General features: G+C 37.5%; 1 protein-coding gene across 15 annotated transcripts in view; it reads left to right on the top strand.

Annotated features, from left to right (window-relative positions):
- The window catches only part of DMD (dystrophin), a 1,568,405-nt gene that overhangs the window by 349,484 nt on the left and 1,196,093 nt on the right, over window positions 1-22,828 (top strand). For all 15 annotated transcript variants that reach the window (XM_067466757.1, XM_067466754.1, XM_060770144.2 and 12 more), the window contains exon 2: window positions 5,691-5,752. In XM_067466757.1, coding sequence (XP_067322858.1) covers window positions 5,691-5,752 — 62 coding nt within the window. The remainder of the gene's footprint in view (window positions 1-5,690; window positions 5,753-22,828) is intronic.

Here is a 22,828-nt window from a genome sequence, read left to right on the forward strand (position 1 = left end):
AGAAACAGCCAGACTGCTAACAGAGGCTGGTTACAGGGAGCATACAACTCCTCTGGTGTGACAGCTCCACTGGCTGCCAACATGTTTCCAAGCACAATTCAGAGTGCTGGTTTTGACCTACAAAGCTCTATATGGCTCCATTCCAGGTTATATGAAGGACTGCATCCCTTTCTATGAACCTAGGAGACATCTACGATCTACTGGGGAGGGCCTTATCTTGGTCCCACCAGCCATTCAGACACACTTGATGGCAACACGGAAGAGGGACCTTTCTGTGGCTCCTTCCAGGCTGTGAAACTCCCTCCCCAGAGATACCAGAATGGCCCCAGAGATACCAGGATGACCTCCCTCTGCCAACAGGCTTTTAGGGAAGGGTATATATAATTTTTGGTTTGCTCTTTTTTAACTGTTTAGTGTGGATAGATGTTACCTACTTTGAGTACCCATGGGGAGAAAGGCGGAATATTAATAAATATGATGATTATAATGATGACAATAATAATAGTAATAAAGTTTAAGTATAGCTCTCATGAAGCTTCATATGCATTAAATACGCTAATGAGCACAAATAAGTACATCAGTGGTAATGGTAGAAATGCCTCTTCTCCCCCCCCCCCATCCTGACATGTCATTTTCAAGCTGCCAATAGGCCCCTCCTGTAAGTTTTTCTTGGGGGGGGGGTAAATGAGGGGCACTCTCCCTCCCCTTCAGGCTCCAGGAGCCCAAAGAACCAGATAGCTTTGGGGATTGACTCCCAGGATTGTAGAAGTAGTCCTGGGAATCAATCCACGCTGGAAAGATATGAACTTTAGCTTAAGGTCTAGATCAGTGGTTCTCAACCTGTGGGTCTTCAGGTGTTTTGGCCTACAACTCCCAGAAATCCCAGCCAGTTCACCATCTGTTAGGATTTCTGGGAGCTGAAGGCCAAAAACATCTGGGGACCCACAGGTTGAAAACCACTGGTCTAGATCTTTCAAAGTGTTTAATTGATGTAGAGTAAACAGTTCTCTCTGCATTAATTCACTTTTACCTGAAATGTCATTTGTATGCCTTAGGCAAAAGTGAGACAGGTCCTGAGAGACATTTTTCAATAAGACCTAAAGTGACTGTTCTCCACAGCAGCCCCTGCTGGTGAAGAACCAGATGTGGGGAAAAAAGTATGAGAATCATGGAAGGCTCCACATGTGAGAATGGGCCATGTGACTCCAAGTTCTCCAATCACTTCTTTAGCAGAAATGTGCAATATGCCTAAATATGTCATTTCAATAAACTCCCTGCATATGATTCAACATCTATTAGAAACTGCAGAAATTATCGGAAAGATTCATGGTCATTTTTCCTCCACTCCCTAAGCCAATTTGAGTTTTGATTTCTGGGTCCTATGCAGAGCCCTAGGAAATTACTTTTCCTTCCTATCGTTCATAATGAGAAAGATAAGCCTCTGCAATGCCACCAAGTCCAGAGTAGGTCACAATTCCTCACCTGAAACCTTTGATTAATATAAGGGAGAAGGGAAATAACAAAAAGAAATGTGGAACCACCTTTAGGACTAACTGATTTTTAATGTTTGTTTCTGTTGATTTAAATATACTTTTTCAGGTACAGTACAAGAATGATATTAAAGTTTCAGATATAAAACATATTTATGCGAAAGATATAGGGCTTTCAGATTTTTGGCATGATTACTTATTATTATTATTATTATTATTATTTATACCCCACTTCATCTCTCCCGAGAGGCATTAAGAGTGACTTAACATAAAAGCATTAGCACACATTTTAAAATATACAAATATGCAAGCATTAAAAAAAAAATATAAACAGTATTTAAAATTTCAAAGTTAAAAACCATTAAAATATATTCAAAACATATTCAAAGTTAAAAACCACAACACCCCCTGAATTAATCTTTAAAAAGCCTGTCTGAATAAAAAGTTTGATCAATTAATGTTGATATGTGAAAGCAATAAATCAGCTTAGAGAACTAGTTTTCCTAGGTTCAAGATTCCTTTTGTTATCTGTGCAGTAGCAAGAAATCTTTCTTTGACAAGTTGACCTGCTTTCATGAGTTGATCTTAGGAAAAGTACCTATGTTATTTTGGGAGTACATTTCCTTGTATTTTTATGAATGCAGAGCAAAATAAGTTAAAAGCACTATAGTGGCAGCTGCACCTGGGGAATGAAGATGAAGATTTTTTTTCCCAGGGTCACAGATATAAGTTAAATAAATAACTAAATAAATAATATGGACAGGCAGTATTTTTAGGAAGGGATATAAAGATGCAGCCTTGATGACTGGACTTTAAAGATAGTGTGCAGCCCATGCTTAAAAGAGAGGTCCTAAATCCAGTCATATCAAAGGCCATCACCTGCAGCAGAGTATGACTGCCTTCCAAGTGTAGAGCCTTGGTAGTGGGTCCATAGTTGACTGTAAAGACCGATTGTGGATCTGCACATTCTTTCACTGTGAAGACATTGATTTCCAGATGGAAGACAGTCCCAACAAGGATTGGCTTGACACATCTTTCTCCCTTTCTCCCTCCTTCCATGCCTCTTTGAATTCCACAGCACTGTTGGTAACAGCTGACCCCCAGTTGGAATGCTCTAGGGCCAGGGCTTCCAGTTCTCGGTGTCTATGCCACAATTTTTAAGGTTAACTTTAATCTCTTTTGCTATCCACCAACATTCTGTTTTCCATTCTTGAGTTGAGAATAGAGTAACTGTTTTGGGAAATGGTGATCAGTTATTTGGACAATGTGGCCAGTCCAGCTGACATTTGTCTACCTGACTTCCCAAGAGATTTGCAGGATTTTTTTGAAGGCAACAGTGATGGAATTGTTTAAGAAGTTGAGTGACGTTTGTAGATGGTCCATGTTTTGCAGGCATATAACAGCATTGGTAGGACAATAGCTTTATAAACAAGCATCTTGGTATCACTATGAATGTCTCAATCATCAAATACTGCACTTGCAAAGCTCAGATGGTATTGTATTTCAGTGTCAATGTTGAGTTTTGTGAAGAGGTGGCTGACAAAGTAGTGGAAATAGTCAACATTTTTTAACGTTTCATCATCAAGCTGCATTTCTGGCATTGCAGAAGGATTGGTTGGTGTCTGCTGGTAGAACACTTTGGTTTTCTTTGAGAGGCCAATCTTTTTTTATGCTTCTGCAAAGATGTTTAAAGTGGCTTGTAGGTCTTCTTCTGAATGAGCACAGACTACATAATTATTGGCATTTGGAAGTTTTATAACATATGTTATGGCCTTGATTTTGGCTTTCAGCTGACTGAGGTTAATAGGTTCCCATCTAATTTCAATTGATGTAGATCAATCAGCACAATTGCGTGAAATTCTATTAATAAAATAAGCCTACTCTATCTGTAGCTAAAATGCATATAGACAGATCTAGGTAGAAGTGGCATCTATTCTCCACTATTGTTTGTTTCTTTTCTTAGTTCTATTAAATATAACTTAATATTAAGTCATCATAAACCAATACTCACTGATCATGATTAATGCTAGCAAGATTTCCAGTTAAAATGTGTGAATTCTTTCAAGGTCAAGCTTCAACACCCATCTTATACAAGACTTCTTACTGGCATTTGCTATGGTTGGCAATGCATGGATTTAAAAAAGGATAAATTACTCCAGGGAATGCAAAAAATAGATTAAAAATACAAATGATAACAACATTTGAAATATGTTAACACAATTGATAGTAGTAATTTTTTTGGGGGGGGGGGGCTTAATTTTATAGGATAAAAAGAAAAAGTTCAATCTCTGGTAGCAAAATTCCTAGTTGCAGGTTTCAGCTGTACCTTTTTTATTATTATTCTCAGAGTTACCTATAAGATTTTGGGCCTCATGTTAAGCTTTTCCTCCTTTTGTTTGAAGTAGTTTGTTTAAGAGATATCCACAAGGTACTCTCAAGGCTTATGGAAAGTATTCTACAATGCAGCAGAAAAGTTGCAAATACAAAATTCAATATTTTATAATTGCTGTCATATAGCTCCACTTGTATTTAATTCTGATATACTGAGGTTTTATTGTGAATTAATCTGAAACTTTGTCTTGACCACGTGTGGATCCATTATGCTACATGCTTCAATCAATTCTTGGAATAACCATTTCCCTCTATGATTACCTCTATTAATTTGATGATATCTCTTCATAGAGAAAATTTATGTGCAATGAGATGAAGACAATGCAATTTTTGGTGTAATATTTAGCTTAGAGTATTTCTAGATTTTAGCCACTTTTAAAAAATGGTATTGAATTATGAAAGCCTAAACCTAAAATTATTAATTAGTAAATGTTTAAATAGCCTATATTGATGAAACACTGGTGAAACTTATTAAAATTGGAATCCATACATTGCCTAGGGACATGGGCCAGTACCTAACAAAGTATCAAATTAGATTACTTAAACTGTCATTTTATGTTCTAATTCTAGAATACTAGTCTAATAACTAAGATTTCCCTTTTTGTTATGTTTTACTGAACCAACTTAGGTCAAAAGCACAGTTTAGTAATTCATCAATAAAAATAACAAATCTTACTCTTATCCTAAAACAGTTAATGTTCGTTATATTTAAATAATGGCACTGTAACCAACACATAATAGTTTGTTTAAATAACAATAGAACAATGCTGTCAAAACATTTTCCCTATTTTGTAGAAGGCAATAAAGTATATATAATATGAATTAAGGGTGCAGTTCTTATCATTTCTTTTCTCAAATGTAGCAATGAATGTTGGTTTGAACCTATATGGCTAGATTATTTGAAGAAGCATTTCTCTCTATATGGCTGCATTGAAGTGGCAATATAATCCCTCTGTTTCATTCTTTTCATCAAACAGATCAAACCATATTTGTGCCATCAGGATTTTACAAACTGAATAGATTTTGGCTGTTATTGCCATGTGATTGTTCTTAAGGTTTTTCAAGATTTTGTGTATTGTATGTAATGTTTTTTAAAAAATTTTTTGCAATGTTTACTATTTTATGTTTTAACTTGCATATTATCTTATATCTTATATTTAAACTTGTATTGTGACTGTTTTACTTTTGTATTATTTTCCTTCTGCTGTGAGAAAGTCTTCAAAAACTCTGCACACTGTAATTTATTCTGTGCAAAATTCCAGCTGGTATTTTTTGCAAAATCCCCTTTACTTCTGTACAGAAAATGCACCAAAATTCACACACATACGCATACAAAAGCCTAATGTGCAAAAATTGTTCAGATTCAGTCTTGACCTGCAAAAAAAAATAAATCATCAGTCCTGCATTTCTCATCAGAGTTTCCTGAAAGTTGAAAAGTACATTTTGATTAAGTTTAAAGTATTTTAATATCCCTAATATGAATAGATATGGCTCCTTGAATTGACCAGAATAAGAAATGTTACAGGGATACTGCAACCAAATGTGTCTGATAAAGGTCTTTGTAATGTGATACTATGATAGTACTTTGATAGCATTCTCATTGCTATGAACACATCCTGTAGAATTCAGGGATTTGGTTTAATGAGGTTTTATAGTTCTCTGTTAAAAGTTAAAAATAGCAAAAAGTAACACAATTATTACTAAAATGTTACTGCTACTGTTATGTTTGACCTGTTGCTCAAAATTATAGTAACCAAGTAGAGCTCTAATCCAATAATATTAATTTAGCTACTTTACTTCTTTTCATAGATGAAAGAGAAGATGTTCAAAAGAAAACATTCACAAAATGGGTAAATGCACAGTTGTCTAAGGTAAGAAAAATCTTTACTGAACATTAAAATCAAATGTTTGATTATTCATTTTAAGTATAACTGTTCAAAATGCTTGATGCCTGCAAAATGTTTTAAAGTGTAACATAATACTTGTGCTTTGTGTATCTGGAGTTGCAATGAGCTAGGATGTTTAGCTTCTACATTTAAAATATTGATTTGAAATATGGATGAAAGGTCTCAGTGCTACTGCAGAAATATACTATATGGAAGAAGCCTGCATTTGAAAATGTTTTGGCCAATTTCTAATATAGCATTCCAGGTCAAAGTAATAGTGTGTTGGTGTTCATGATCAGGTATTTCTAGATAGAATTCTGGATCCTGGCAAACAATTCACCAACTGTAGGTTCTGAAGTTACAGTAATAATCTTGTTGATGATATTGTTCCACTAAAATGTATTAGCAATGGGATTTAAGTAAGCGGAAGTAAATAAACAGTTTTTGCTTGTATTGTTTCCGATATGTAATATAATAGATTTAGATTGGGGGAAAAATCATGTTAATGCTTGAGAAGTCTAATAAAGGATCAGTCATTTGCCATCAGTGGTATCTCTCCAGAATATTCTGCATGAATATCTTAAATGAATGGCCTTAATTGCAGAATTGAATCAAATTCCAAGGAACCCCCTTGGATCATGGACCAGTGCCTGACCACTGTGATGGACTGGATGAGGGCTAACAAACTGAAGCTTAATTCAGACAAGACAGAGGTTATCCTGGTCAGCCATGAGGTCGATTGGGTTAAAGGGTGGCAATCTGTGCTCAGTGAGGTAACACTCCCCCTGAAGAACCAGGTCTGCAGTCTAGGACTTAGCACTGATGCTTGAAGCTCATGTGTCAGCGGTAGCCAGAAGGGCCTTCATGCAGTTAAAACTTGTGTGCTAGCTGTGACCATACCTCGAGAAGCCGGGCTTGGCCATGGTGGTCCATGCCTTAGTTACATCTAGACTGGATTACTCTATGTGGGGTTGCCTTTGAAGATGGCCCAGAAACTGCAACTGGTACAAAGGTCAGCAGCCAGGTTGCTAACAGGAGCTAAATATAGGGAACGGATGAAGCCTGTATTAAAGCAGCTCCACTGGCTGTTGACAAGTCCCCAGTCCTAATTTAAAGTGCAAATTATCACCTACAAAGCCCTAAACCATCATTGAAGTTAAGATCTTCTGGGGACGCTTTGCTCTCTATCCCACCTCCTTTGCAGGTGCAATTAGTGGGGACAAGAAACAGGGCCTTCTCAGTGGTGGCCCCTTGACTGTGGAACTCCCTCCCCAGTGAGATTAGATTAATGGCTACTAAAGCTATCTAAATAATGCAATTTTTTTCACCAGAGGCTGGTCATTCTATTAAAAAAGAAGCCTGGTTTCATTTACATCTTTATTTAGGCTGTGTTTTTCATTGTAAGGCATTGGGTAAGGTCTTTCCAACTTTTTTGTCCTAATGTACCAAGTACCTGATGCCTCTGTTTGATTGGTCATAACATAGCAACCTTCTGGCTAGACATATTTCACTTTTCTATTCAAACTTAACAAGTAGAGAAACAAAACCTCTGTTTGACTGATAGTGTTTATATTTTAGTTAGGTCTAGTAATTATACTTTGTTTTAATGTTTCTTAACTAGTATGAGAAATGCATTTTTTAACCCCACATAACTGCAAAAAATAAAGGTGGGCTGGGAAAGACAACTATCCTCCTTCAACCCCCCCCCCTTCATTTACAAATGTATACCCTTCCAAATCTTTAATCAATCAGACAGTTGCATTTTGAAATCTGTAAGTTACCATGGTCATAAGACAATGCAGTGTTGAAAATAGGACTGTGGCCTTTGGAATTGTATGGGTTTTGGAATGACATGCTGTGTATCAAAGAATGAAGTGAATAGACTTAGAGAAGTAGTGGTGCAATAAATTAAAAGTGAACACTTTAATTCTCTGTTAACTTGGCTTTAGTCTACTAAGATGTCTGATTGTCCAGATTTATATTAGCTTTCTAACTTGTCACAAGACTTTCTACATAAAGAATGAAAGCCTAATAAATACATAAATAATAATGTTATTCATGCCATAAAAGTGACTAGCTTTCAAAAAACTCGAGTTTAGTAATATACTTGACTTGTTATTTTGCGAATCTTAATTGAGTGCAGTTGCAGCTCTGATTTTGCAGCTATTGCAAAGACATAGAGTGCATTTCATACTATGTAGCCACATAAAACTTTTGAAAGTATCTGAGGTTCAATCAAAAATTTGTAACTTAAGAAATAAATTCAAAGGCAGACATTAATATCTTTACAACTGCAGGTATGTGCAGTTTGTGAAGTAATAAAGTGTTGCTATCTTCTGCATTAAATATGACATGACACACCTACTGGATGTTGCATAAAACTATGAAAATGTAATCACTTGTGTGTGTCCCGTCCCCCCCCCCCCCCCCCAATAAGCAGATAATTCTCTCTGGGTGCGATTCAGGGCTGAGGAGAGATGGTGGGTAAAATTCCTGGGACTTGGATTATTGCATGCCTGGACAAGGACAAAACATACAATGCAAAATAAATGTTGGTTTCTCAGGAGACCAAAAAGTCATTCTGCTCCATTTAGGGAAAGGTGGCTCAATCATTAATATATTGTAGCTTAGTGCAAACTTTCAGTGGCCCTGTTACCAATTTGGAAAGTAGAACAAGACATAAGATGTTGTTGGACATTTTGTTCCATCTTGATACTGCCTTATTGTTTTTAGGTATATTCCTGTCATTTATTTATTTATTTATTTATTTATTTGCTTCATTTATTAACTGCCGCTCTCAGCCCTAGGGCGACTCGTGGCGGTGTACAACATAAACAAACATATCATACAATAAGCTACCATGGCACTATAAACAACATAACAATAATACACTATCATCTAATTACACTAAAAATCCGCTTTGTCTTATCATAGGATCAACCAATCTCATAGTCTACATTCCGTTCCATTTGTCGTTTCCAGTTGCTGTAATTGAGTGCAGTTGCAGCTCTGATTTTGCAGCTATTGCAAAGACATAGAGTGCATTTCATACTATGTAGCCACATAAAAGAGACCAATATTGGCTAGAGCAAGCATGGACAAATCTAGGCCCGTGTTACATCCTCCATCCTCACACACAGCTGCACAAAGCTCTCCTGAGAGCCCTGTGCAGCGCATGTCAAGCCCTTCTCTTGGCAGGAGGACTTGGGAAAGACCAGCACAGCCACGTGTCTCTACAGGGTACTCCTCTTGGTGATATATTCCAGAAGTATGAGTTTCTCAGAGGGCATCATGTCTACAAGAAACTATTAATGTGTTGCTCATGTCAGACAAATATGGCTGGTAAATAGAAAGTACATTATGCTACTGACCATTCTGGTAGTAGACAGAAAAATAATAATACATTCTGGGTAGGCTCATTTGATTTTAGAAGTCAAGTTGTATTAGTCGAAGGCAGGTTTGGGAGTCAAATGTATGGATTTTGTTAAAATGCATTGATAAATTGAGGGTAATTTCATGGAGAAGGGAAAGGGATGATGCCCCTAAACACCATATGGTCATTAAGGAACAACCTCTGGCCCAATTCAGGCTTTGTGGCCAATGCAGACAGGCCCTAAATATGACCCAGTAGATTTCAAGTTTGTAATAAGTTTCTTTCAAGCACTGGTAAGTTCCTCTAAATGAAAAAAATGGCATTCACATAAGATTACTCTAAACAATTTCCTGTTTGTGCATCATTATTTGTCTGCATTGAATGAGAAGTATAAAATATAGCTATTATACTAATGACAAATATTTGCTTGCAAATATAATTGCACAAGGAGATTTTCTAAATTGTATTATGTATTGTGACTAATGCTCCCCACAACCTATTAGATATGCTATCCTATTTATTTGCGCTGAAAAATTAGCAAAAAGCATAATGTTAAATACTGTATTTGAAATTTTGAATCCAGAGATGGAATATGAGCTTGAAAAACTCATTCAAAAAGTACTATTTGGTGAGTTCACAAAAGTACATGAACTCACCAAATAGGCAAATCCATTGTTAGATTTACTGAACAGAATTGGACAGGTGTGGGTGATAACAGGCCTACACTTATAACTGCACAGTGTTCATAGAGAATAGGAGTGTCTGTCTTTTATAATATTTGTGAGATGAAAGAGCATAATATGTGAGTGCACATGTGTGTACATGCACATGCATATGCGTGTATGTGTGGGTATAAAATAAAATGTGGCTTGAGTTAAACAATCCCTTTTAACAGTGGTTCTCAACCTTCCTAATGCAGTGATCCCTCAGTACAGTACCCCATGTTGTGGTGACCCTCAACCATAAAATTATTTTCATTTGTACTTCATAACTGTAATTTTGCTACTGTTATGAATCGTAATGTAAATATCTGATATGCGGGATATATTTTCATTCACTGTACTAAATTTGGCACAAATACCCGATACTCCCATATTTGAATACTGGTAGTGTTGGGAGGGGATTGATTTTGTCATTTGGAAGTTTTAGTTACTGCGATTTATAGTTAACCTACAACCAAACTACACCAATGATGGAATTGAACCAAACACAGAACTCTCATGACCAACAGAAAATACTGGAAGGATTTGGTGGGCATCAACCTTGAGTTTTGGAGCTGTACTTCATCTACATGCCGAGAGGACTGTGAACTCAAACATTGATAGATCTGGACCAAACTTTACATGAACACTTAATATGTGAACCAAATGTGAACACTGGTGGAGTTTGGGGAAAATATAACTTGACATTAGGGAGTTGTAGTTTCTGGAATTTATAGTTCACCTACAAACAAAGAGCATTCTGAACCCCACCAATGATACAATTGGTCCAAATTTCCCACACAGAACCCCATGCCTTAAAGAGACTCGCTTGCACGAGCCTCTCTCCAACCTTGCACACTCTCCCTCACCTGCACATGCACACCATGCTGCCATATGCCAAACATGCCTGCTCTTCCCTCCCTGCTTGGAGTCTCAGAAACAGCCCTCCCTTTGGCTGAGAGGCCGGCTAATCACAGCGGAAGAGGGCTTTTGGTGGGAGCATTCACTGTTTGTTTCCAAAAAGGAAGAGAAAGACAGGTGGAGAGATCGTCAGCCTTCTCTGCCAAAGAGGTTCCTAAGACCATCAGAAATATGTTTTCTGATGGTCTTTGGCAGCCACTCTGAAACCTCCTCGTGACTCCCCCCCCCCCCCAGGGGTCCCAACTCCCAGGTTGAGAAACACTGCCTTATAACTTGCTTCAATAAGTTCAATGCTTGTAATTTTCTCCTTGGGGCCATTAAAGGAAAGGAGAGGAGTGAGGAAGGGAAATAGAAGATATTGGTATGATCCAAATCTTAGGAAGGATTATATTAAAATTAACTTCTCTTTAAATTTTTTTTAAACTATGTCTTCAGTATCAGGATTGATGGCAATCAAAAAGATGGTTGATAAAGAAGCTAGGTGATATTCAGAGAGATATTCCTCTTTTTTTAACAGATATTCTTTGTTCCTTTGCACAAAGGTATCATAGAGTCCCTTCCTGACTGTGGAATTTTTATCTTCATTTTATTGAATATGTGTTGTTCTTTCAAAGCTACAGTGATTTATGAATATCTTAGATGAACAAAGGAAATGAACTTAATATAGCACTGTGATAATGATTTTGGTGGTGCATATGTCTGGTTTGCCAATTTGTAAACATTGACATATTTGCATGATTGTTGTGCCAGAAAATAACATTGTCACTGTGATTAGATCTCATTGTTGCTGTATATAACCATCTACAAAATCATTACAACAAGATGAATAATTTCAAGAAATAGTCAGTTTATGTCCTGATAGATGTTTGTTCCAAATGGATAGTAGGGGGAAAGGAAAGCTTGATTGAAAATACAAATTGAAAATATGAACTACAAAAACCCATTGAAATCCATAAACATGTGGATAATTGGGTTGTTGTAGGTTTTTCAGGCTATGTGGCAATGTTCTAGAAGCATTCTCTCCTGATGTTTTGCCTGCATCTATGGCAGGTATCCTCAGAGTTTGTGAGGCATGTTGGAAACTAGGAAAATTGGATTTATATATCTGTGGGATGTCCAGGGTGAGAGAAAGAACTCATGTCTGTTGGAGCCTGAGCTCTGCGAGTGCAGCATTTTTCCAAATGAAGCAGAGAGTGTTTGAGGACTCTTTATAGGACAATAGCTTTATAAACAAGGTGCTTGTTTATAAAGCTATTGTCCTCCCAACCCTGCTATATGCCTGTGAAACGTGGACTTTCTACAGACGTCACATGCAACTCCTAGAACGATTCCATTAGCTCTGCCTCCAGAAAATCCTGCAAATCTCTTGGGAAGACAAGCAGACAGATGTCAGCGTGCTGGAAGAAGCAAAACCACCAGCATTGAAGTGATGGTCCTCCGCCATCAACTCCACTGGACCCGCCACGTTGTCCGGATGCCTGACCACCATCTCCCAAAGCAGTTGCTCTATTCCGAACTCAAGAATGGAAAATGGAATGTTGGTGGGCAGGAAAAGAGATTTAAAGATGGGCTCAAAACCAACCTTAAAAACTCTGGCATAGACACTGAGAACTGGGAAGCCCTGGCCTGTGAGCACTCCAGCTGGAGGTCAGCTGTGATCAGCAGTGCTGCAGAATTTGAAGAGGAACGAATTGAGGGCGAAAGAGAGTAATGTGCCAAAAGGAAGAGTAATGTGCCAAAAGGCCAAGAGAGTAATGTGCCAAGAGAGTAATGTGCCAAAAGGAAGCCAACTCCAACCGGGACCGCCTTCCACCTGGAAACCAATGACCTCACTTTGGGAGACGATGCAGATCAAGAATAGGGCTCCATAGTCACCTACGGACCCACCCTGGAGGAATATCCTACTTGAACAACGAGGGATCGCCTAAGTAAGTAAGTAAGTAAGTAAGGGTGAGAGAAAGAACTCTGTTGGAGCTAGATGTGAATGTTTCAACTGGCCACCTTGATTAGCATTTGATGGTCTGACAGTTTTTCAGTGTGGATTGTTAGTGCCTGGGGGAATCCTTTCTTGAGAGGTGATTAGCTGTGGACAATTTCAACAAAAAATGAGGGAACCATGCAAATGAACAAAATCTGGCTATCACTATTTTTAAAAAAAAACCTCTAAAATCAGGATGGTAAATAAAGAGGAAGACTAAAAAATGGGGGAATTCCTGATATGAAGCAATCAGAGCCATCTAACATCTCCCAACAAAGGATTCCCCAAGCAGGAAGCAGCTAACCAAGATGATCAATTGCAACATTCACACTTGCCTCAAGCAGACAAGAGTTCTTTCTCCCACCCTGGACATTCCACAGATATATAAACCCCACTTGCCTAGTTCCTAACAGACCTCACAACCTCTGGGGATGCCTGCCATAGATGGGGGCGAAACATCCGGAGAGAATGCTTCTGGAACATGGCCATATATCCCAGAAAACTCACAGCAATCCAGTGATTCCAGCCATGAAAGCCTTTGACAACACAACAGAATCTATGTTGTTCATAACTTGGAGGCTGCCTGTAATATATGGGTTTTTCAAAGTTTTTCTACATAAAATAACAAATTTCTTTCTGAAAAATAAAATAAATCAGTGGCTTTATCATTCAGGATTATTGTTATATTTTCTTTCACATTGCTAGTTCACGTGCGTCTTGGTACAATAAGTGAGTTATTTTTAGCCTTTTGCTTCATCTACTAACTAGAGCATTATACTTTTAGCAATTAAACTCCTTATGATTATTATTATTTAATTAGTTTATAGATGTGCAGGGCTTATTATAAATTTCCAAGGATAAAAAATAATGTGAATCTTTGGAGAATTCTGTGTTTATTATCATCTTACTTCCTTTTGTTAGTTTCTAGGAAGGAAAAATACAGGTTAACTCTAGAAAGTGGTCTGTATTTCCATCTAAAATTGGAAACTACCTGCTCCAAACAATCTTAATTAGCTTTAGTTGAAATGTAGATTAGATTCATCAGCTCTGTCTCTAATCCTTTCATTCTCAAAAGGTCAGAATGGAAAAATGGAATGAATAAGATTCACCCATCTTAGCAGATTTATTTAAGTACTTAAGTGCTTAGAAGTCTAGGATTGAAATGTTTTAATATTTACTATGTTGGCAGCACTTCATTAGGGTTGTCACATTGTTCTTTTTGAAGAGCAATAATGTGCAAAGGCACAGTACAGTATTTTCCATGATGAGAGCAACTATATGTCTACAATTTGTGCAGTTCACTTGGTAGAAAATTTGTTTCTTTCAGGATTTTTACAATTTATTTTAGCAAGTTAAGATATTTTTAAGGTGTACTAGCTTCCAAACTGATACATTTATTCTTCACAAAGTGTCACCCCTTGGAAATGCAAAACAATTCAAATTGCGTGGCTGCCAGACTTTTTCCTCTGAAACTAAAAGCCAAGCAAACCCCATTATTGGAATTTTTAAGCATAAATTCTTCCTTACTTTTTTGTGATCCTCTTTTTTGTCTTCAAAGACTCAAACTGGGGAAGCATTATACTTACAAAATTCCCTGTGTCTTCTACTTCATCTGTTGGTTAACAATATTCTTTATAAGCAATTTAGGAGAGTCCTTTCCTAATAATGTTGGCTTGAATAAAGTCAAGTTAGCCAAATTTGGGTCTCATTGAAATCAATTTGAAAAGCTAAGACATGACTACACTACAACTAATGCAGTTCGACACCACTTTTACTGTCATGACTTTAACCTATGGACTCCTGGGATTCATCCAATTTTGATCCTTGAGTGGAGGGGTCTTGTTGCTAAATAGCTAAATTCTGTATTCTGTAAGTCATATAGAAAACAGATGCAGACATTCTGTGTCTTTTGTATTCAGAACAGAAAGATTAGAAAATATAACAAATGACACTATATTAATGCAATTATACATCATTTTAACTGACATGGCATATTGCTGTGGAATCTTGGGACTTGTAATTTAGTGAGGCACCATCACTCTTTGACAGGGAAGGCTAAAACTATGTTCCTAAGGTACTATAGTATTGAGCCATGGCAGGTAAAGTTTTGTCAAACTGCATTAATTCAAAATTGTAAATGCATCCTAAGTGTGCCTGGCTTAGTGAGATTGCCTCTAATTTTCCTTTTTGATGCCAGTACTCAATCCAGTTAACAGAGGTTTATATGCAGCAAGAGACTGCTCCTTGTAGACCAGCATTTATGAAGAATTTCTCCATGCTTATCTACAGAATGAATAGGTGATCAGGGGTTTAATTTGTGAGATATAGAGTAAATATATAATAGGATGGTATAAGCTATTAAGAAAAATATTTTAATGTATATGTTTACTTCAAATTAATTGGTGAAAAATTAATAGTCTGAATTATTAACTCTAAATAATAGATTTTGGATGATTATTTATTCCATGGAAATAAAAACTATGGGAATTTCAGGGTGGAAAAACCAAATTCAATTTTAATTTGAAGAACTAATGATAAGGTTCAATCAATTACTTATCTTTCACATAAAGTCTAAAGTCAAAAGTTGACATATCACTCCATTGATTTTGGAGCACTTTCTTCCATGCCTTTGTATATCAATGTTCTTCTCTGATCTTTCTTTTCTCTACTCAGGCAGAAATACCGATGTCTATCATTTATCCACCTTCTTCTAAATGAAAAAACAAACAAACATTTTTTATTTGAGTAATACCAAGAATCATCCCACAGAAACAGAATGCCTTGCTGCCCCTGAGAAAGTTCTGTAATATTTTACAACCTTTTGTGGCTTATCCTATTGAGATCCATCCCTGAAATAGTGTTAGTATGTGCACCAGCTTTTCTTCAGGCAGTATTTCAGTGGTACTATAACTAAGAATATAATTTATCAAGATGACAGAAGAAAATAAAAAGAATTGTGCATGGCTCAAAACCATAGTTTTGCTCCACTTGGTGTTTGTATGGATTGGTGTGAAAGAGAGAAATGGAAAGAGAGAAAGAAGGGTGGCATGCACCACTAACTCTGGTGACGCTCTTCACCAGCTCATTCTCCATAGGTGATGCCCACTGTCTGTCTTTTTTTTAATAGAAGGGAATGTGGCCTTTATCTTTTAAAAGTTTCAATTAGTGACAGTGCAAGTGAAATAAATGTTAATGAAATCTGAAATACACTCATTCCCTCCTCCTTGAATTTCTGTATTTATCATCTGACTTTGAACATTTTTCATCACTCTGGTAGTTTCCAGATGTGGAATTTAGGATTATGTGGATTAATAGTTCATCAAATCTGGAAAATACTAGAAGATGGATGGACTAGAATGAAGCTAGAAGTATACCAATCACAGTAAAAATTGATGTCATTTACATTTAAAATTCTACCTTGCATTCAGGTGCTCATTTCAAAATGTATGAACATATCAAAAACATATCAAAGCAGTTTATTGTATAAAGCTCAGATACAGGTAGCTATGAAGGTACATAGCTGCATTACACAGCATCTCTCTATCTGAATCTGTGATTTTGTCTTTACATTTTTGATATTATACAACTTTACTGTTTTATTTAACTGCATCTTGTCTGTATCTTTTATTCTTCTTACTGGAGATGTTAAATAATAGAACACAGAGAGCACTTTTTTTTGTCGTGTCAGGAGCGACTTGAGAAACTGCAAGTCGCTTCTGGTGTGAGAGAATTGGCCGTCTACAAGGACGTTGCCCAGGGGACGCCCGGGTGATTTGATGTTTTTATCATCCTTGTGGGAGGCTTCTCTCATGTCCCTGCTTGGGGAGCTGGAGCTGACAGAGTGAGCTCATCCGCCTCTCCCCAGATTCGAACCTGTGACCTGTCAGTCTCCAGTCCTGCCGGCACATGGGTTTAACCCACTGCGCCACTGGGGGCTCCTACAGAGAGCACTGACATTTTTGAGTGACTAGAAGTGCATTAAACAGGCTGTAAAATCAATTATTTTAAGTGTGTTACAACAATAAATGCAAAAGATAGCTCTGTCCAGTTGATATATTACAATGAAACTACATATTTTGTGATTTGCATATCTATTTTGATTTGCATTTATAAGATCTTAAAAATGCCTAAAACTTTTAAAGAGGCTATATTGAGTTTTAAAACACTTCTATTTAAAATGCTAATCAGAGCATTATATTCTTTTACGTATAAAAATGATTCACACAGCTTGATATGTAGTATCATTTTAATCTTTAAATTTCATTACTTATTGTAAGGAACCGTATCAATGCCACCAATAAAATGTAAAGACGTGGTGTTAATCCCACCAAATGGGACCACCAAAAATGTAAGAAAGTTCCTAGACTGCTATTAAATTAAACTGCCACCAATAAGTTTAGAGACGCTGGTCTTAAAGTCTCTATTTATCCCTATTTGCGTTGTGAGGTGACTTTGGTAGAGTGGAATGCACCGAACGTAAAATCAATGGAGGAGGCAGATTTATAATACAAAGAGAACAAGTTTATTATTAAACAAAGCGTAATTGTTGCAATATTGAGATGTTGAGATTGGCATATGCTTGATGGTTACAAAATGGCTTGGTTGAGATACATTCAGGCTTTAGATGTTACAATCTTATAAACTCCTTCTTCAGTGAAGTGCTTTATTATTTCAGTGTTCCCTGTTGTGAATATTAACACTGTTTGTCCTATACCGGATCAAACCACTGATCTCCAGTCTTCCACTACTGGCGATCCTAAAAACCCCTCTCTGTTAGATTCTTTTTAACTCAAGCAATCTAACGAGGTTTCCCTTCAGCTCCCTTGCTGAAGAAATATTCACAAACACTAAAACTAACTGAATCTATACTGCTTCACGCCACAGAGCCCTAACTGTCTCTGCTCCTCCTCTCAGGGTCTCATCCTCCTGACTGAAACTAACTCAGAGTCCCTATCTGACTCTGCTACCCTCTCTCAGGGTCTCTTCCTCCTGACTGAAAATTAACTGTCACTTTCAAACCTTTTTCTCTCTAGGCTCCTCCCACCTCCTCTTCTGCCTTGTCACCATGGCAACCTATCTCTCACAGCTAGGACATGGCAACCAATGTAAAACATAAATACAGTTGAAACACATTATAAATAACACTTTATAATAAACATATCTCTGCACTTATCCCTTTATTATTTCTCTCATAGCTGCAAGAGTGGGTCACACTTTTTATATGACAAAATGTAGATGAAATGATAAAATGACTAAAGCTTTTATACAGTTAGTTACCATTATGTTACTTAACTATAAAATTCATCGGTATGGATTGGATACATCTTAAATTCAGATTATCTGAAAAGATTCATCTCCCTATAAGAGCCTGTTTGATATTTGCAGGAACCCTTGCTTTCAGTCTCATCACACTCACAAGAACATCCAGTGTGGGAGAGCCTTCTCAGTGGCTGTTCCAAGGGTTAATGAGAATGATAATGAGACATGTTTGACGAGAATGACAATGAGATCCAACATATAATTTAAAAGAAAAGGAAAGCCTTCAAAATATGGCAAAGAGACATCAACTGGGCTGCTAGGAAAAAATGTGCTCATATAAAAGCTGAAGTCCAAAGAAGCACCAGAAAACTTAAGAACATCTGGTGGACAAAAAGGGATAAAAATCCAATATTTTACAGATGTCCATAATGCACAGGGATTCTTTAAAACAACAAATGTCTTTTATGGCTATGAAATCATGGCATACACCCTCTACATTTATCAGATTGACCTACCTGAACTCCTGAAGTGCAGCATTTTTTTAATGAAGCAGAGAGTGTTTGAGGATTGTGGCATTTATAGGGTTACAAAGATGATTGTTTATAAAGTTATTGTGCTTCCAGCTCTGTTATACACCTGTGAAACATGGACCATCAACGTAGCCTCTGAAAAATTCTGCAAATCTCTTGGGAAGACAGGCGGATGAATCAGACCACCAGCATTGGAGCAATGATCCTCTGCCAGTGGCTTTGCTGGACTGACCCGTGTCCAAATGTCCAATCACCATCTCCCAAAGCAGTTACAAGAACAGAAAATGAAATGTTGCTGGACACTGGCACTTGATCCTTCTAACTGAAGATCAGCTGCTATCAACAGTGCTATGGATTTTAAAGAGGCACAAATAGAGGAAAAAAGAGAGAAATATGCCAAGAGGAAGGCATGTCAGGCAAACCCTTGTCATGACTGCCTTCTATCTGGAAATGTATGTTCTCATATTGAAAGACCATGCGGATCTAGAATAGATCCAAGACTCTACCCTTGGAGATAGATAGATAGATAGATAGATAGATAGATAGATAGATAGTAGGCCTGGGTAACAACGGAAAAATTTGTTTCTAAAATCGATTTGTATTTGGGGGGTTTTTTTGTTTCGATATTTAAAATAATTACAAAATTTTCCTTTTAAAAAGTTCGATATTTACGAAATTTTGTAAATGGTAAAAAATTAACGAATCGATTTCCGAAACAATAACGAATCGATTCGTTAATGGCGGACGCGACCGCAATATACGCTAAAAAACCTCCAAAACCTTCTGAAGCTTCCCTCTCCCTCTGTTGTTGACTGTTGGTGTGATATTATAATTTTTTTTCACTAATTAAACCATAAAACTGGCCCAGACATGCGGAAATAATAACGAAACGACCTCAAAACAATAACGAAACGAATACAATACCGAAATACGAAGCATTTACAAAACGTTTTTGAAAATTCGTTTTTTTTAATAATTGCTCCAGAATGGTTCGTTATCGTTTTGTAATGGAAAAAATTAACGAATTATTAACGAATTACGAATTAACGAAACGAAACCGCCCAGCCCTAATAGATAGATAGATATGAAGCACTTAACTATTTTTCATGGCTTTGAGAATCCCAGTCTGGTAAAATATTATGTGGAATAATTTTTACTAAAATACTTGTTGTTGCACTGTGAAATTTTCTGATACTCTTAAACAAGATATATGAAATGTTATATCTAGGTAATATAAAAGTCAATTAGGCATAAATGGTACCTACTTGAGGATCTAGGAGAGTGATGTACAGCAAGAATAAATAATTGCTTAGACCAGTTATCTCTGGTCTAAGCAATTCAACACTATCCTAAAATCTTTCAAAATGTATGTTATTAACTTAGAACTCATTAAAAAATCCCAAACCTGATAAATAACTTATTCCATGCTAAGCATGTACATTTCAATGTAGAAAATGCATGAGACAGAATTTTCCGAAAATAAAATGATATTGTGAAGAAATACTGTTCTCTGAACAAAAGTGTTTCCAGCACATAAAATGCTGTTTTATGTACAAAAGAAAACAAGAAAGATCAGATAGTTTGGGTTAAATGAAAAGTCTAAGCTAAAAACATCTGGGGATAAAAGTATAGACACTGATATTAGATAGCCTAAGAAATGCTGCTCTAAACTTTGCTTAACTGGAAAATAGGGGTGGCTAGAAATAGTTGCATAGGCCATGCTTTTCCCTATATGGTAAATATTAAAAATAATAAACATCAACATTAGAAGCTATTTAAGTTAGCTGTTGTACTGCTGGGTCTTTGCCAGGGATGAATAAATGGATGAAATGCAGTTTGCTGATTTCTTCTACATTCCATTGTCCACCTTGTCTTAGCAGTCATGATACACCACTAGCCAACCTATTTCAGATCCCCTGCTCTATCTGTAGTTACCATCTGCATGCCCGTGCACTTCCTGTGTATCTTATATTCAAAATACTTCACAGCACCTTCATGCTTGAGTGATCCCCTACTCAAGGGATGAAACAAGAGTAATTTGAACAATTTTCTTCTCTCTGTGAAAAAGTTTTGGGAAGTTTCCAAAGAGTATTTGCCATTCAAAACTTAGGAGATTATATCACACAATACTTGCAGGCTGAAATTTCAGCATGATAATCACAACTATTGTGTCCAATTCTGGACACCACAATTTAAGAGAGATATTGACAAGCTGGAATGTGTCCAGAGGAGGGCGACTAAAATGATCAAGGGTCTGGAGAACAAGCCCTATGAGGAGCAGCTTAAGGAGCTGGGCATGTTTAGCCTGAAGAAGAGAAGGCTGAGAGGAGATATGATAGCCATGTATAAATATGTGAGAGGAAGCCACAGGAAGGAAGGAGCAAGCTTGTTTTCTGCTTCCTTGGAGACTAGGACACGAAATAATGGCTTCAAACTACAAGAGAGGAGATTCCATCTGAACATGAGGAAGAACTTCCTGACCGTGAGAGCCGTTCAGCAGTGAAACTCTCTGCCCCTGAGTGTGGTGGAGGCTCCTTCTTTGGAAGCTTTTAAACAGAGGCTGGATGGCCATCTGTCAGGGGTGATTTGAATGCAATATTCCTGCTTCTTGGCAGGGGGTTGGACTGGATGGCCCATGAGTTCTCTTCCAACTATTTGATTCTATGATTCTATGATTCTATTGTTGGTAGCTATCACATAACATCATGTGCATCCTGCTAGCAATTTGCTTTCCCTTTGTCAATGCAGTTCTCCTTTTTATTGATGCACGGTGGTCACATGGTGTCAGTAGACATGGTTCTCTTCTCTCCCCTCCCTCTTGCTTTTCCTGTTAGAGGAATATAGAGGTGGGGAGAAAATAAATGAGGGTGGGGAGGAAAACAGCCATGTTGCTTTTCCTAATATGGTTGTTTCCCTCCCCTCCCCACCGCATTCCTTTTCTGTTCTCGCCTCCCCTATATTCCTCTAACAGTGAAATTATGGTAAAAGTTAAAATTATGAAATTCTTAAGGCATGTGGGGAAGAAAATAAAGAAGGTTCTATAAACTGGCAAGTTTGAGACAGTTGTGCAATGGTAAACAATAAACTTGTTGACCCTTTACTAGACATTGGGATTGTATGTCCCTCCAGATGAAGATGGATTGCAACTGCTCCCATCCTTAAATGTAGGTGATTGTCCCACAAGCTGATAGGATCAGTAGTTCAACAGGATATAGATGTGTATGGAATTCACAGTCCTTCTTGTAACATGTTTTCTTCTCCATATCTTGATCTTCTTCACAACCTACTTTCTATTATTATTATTATTATTGAAAAGACAACTTGAAGTACATCTAATATTTTTTCTCAGGAGGAGGCAGTGGTTCATAGTATCATAAGCTGCTGACAGGTCTATGAAGACAGCTATTATTATTGGTAGCTGTCTTTATAGACCTGTCAGCGGCTTATGATACTGTGAACCACCACCTCCTCCTGAGAAAAATGTATAATATCATAAAGGACTACCACCTCACCCGCCTCATAGGAAACCTGCTATAAAACAGGAGCTTTTTTTGTTGAGTTCCAGCGCCAGAGAAGCAGATGGCGGAAACAGAAGAACGGCCTGCCTCAGGGGAGCATGCTCGTTCCATCAATGTTCAACATTTACATAAATGACCAGCCACTGCCAGAAGGGACAGAGAGTTTCATCTATGCTGATGATCGTGCCATTACCGCTCAAGCAGGGAGCATTGAGATGGTTGAACACAAGCTCTCCAAAGCTCTAAGTGCTCTTACTGCCTATTACAGGGAAAACCAACTGATCCTTAATCCATCTAAAACACAGACATGCCTTTCACCTTAAGAACAGACAAGCATCCCGAGCTCTGATGATTACCTGGGAAGGAATCCCACTGGAGCATTGCTGCACACCCAAATAACTGGGAGTCACTCTGGACCTTGCTCTGACCTACAAGAAGCACTGCCTGAATATCAAGCAAAAAGTGGGTGCTAGAAACAATATCATACGAAAGCTGACTGGTACAACCTGGGGATCACAACCAGACACAGTGAAGACATCTGCCCTTGCGCCATGCTACTCTGTTGCTGAGTATGCACGCCCAGTGTGGAACACCTCACCACACTAAAACAGTGGATGTGGCTCTTAATGAGACATGCTGCATTATCATGGGGTGTCTGCGCCCTACACCACTGGAGAAATTACACTGCTTAGCCGGTATTGCACCACCTGACATCCGCCAGGAAGTAGCAGCCAATAGTGAAAGGACCAAGGCAGTGACATCTCCAGCTCATCCCTTGTTT

This window comes from Anolis sagrei, chromosome 3 (assembly GCF_037176765.1).
Source record: "Anolis sagrei isolate rAnoSag1 chromosome 3, rAnoSag1.mat, whole genome shotgun sequence".
NCBI lineage: Eukaryota > Metazoa > Chordata > Lepidosauria > Squamata > Dactyloidae > Anolis > Anolis sagrei.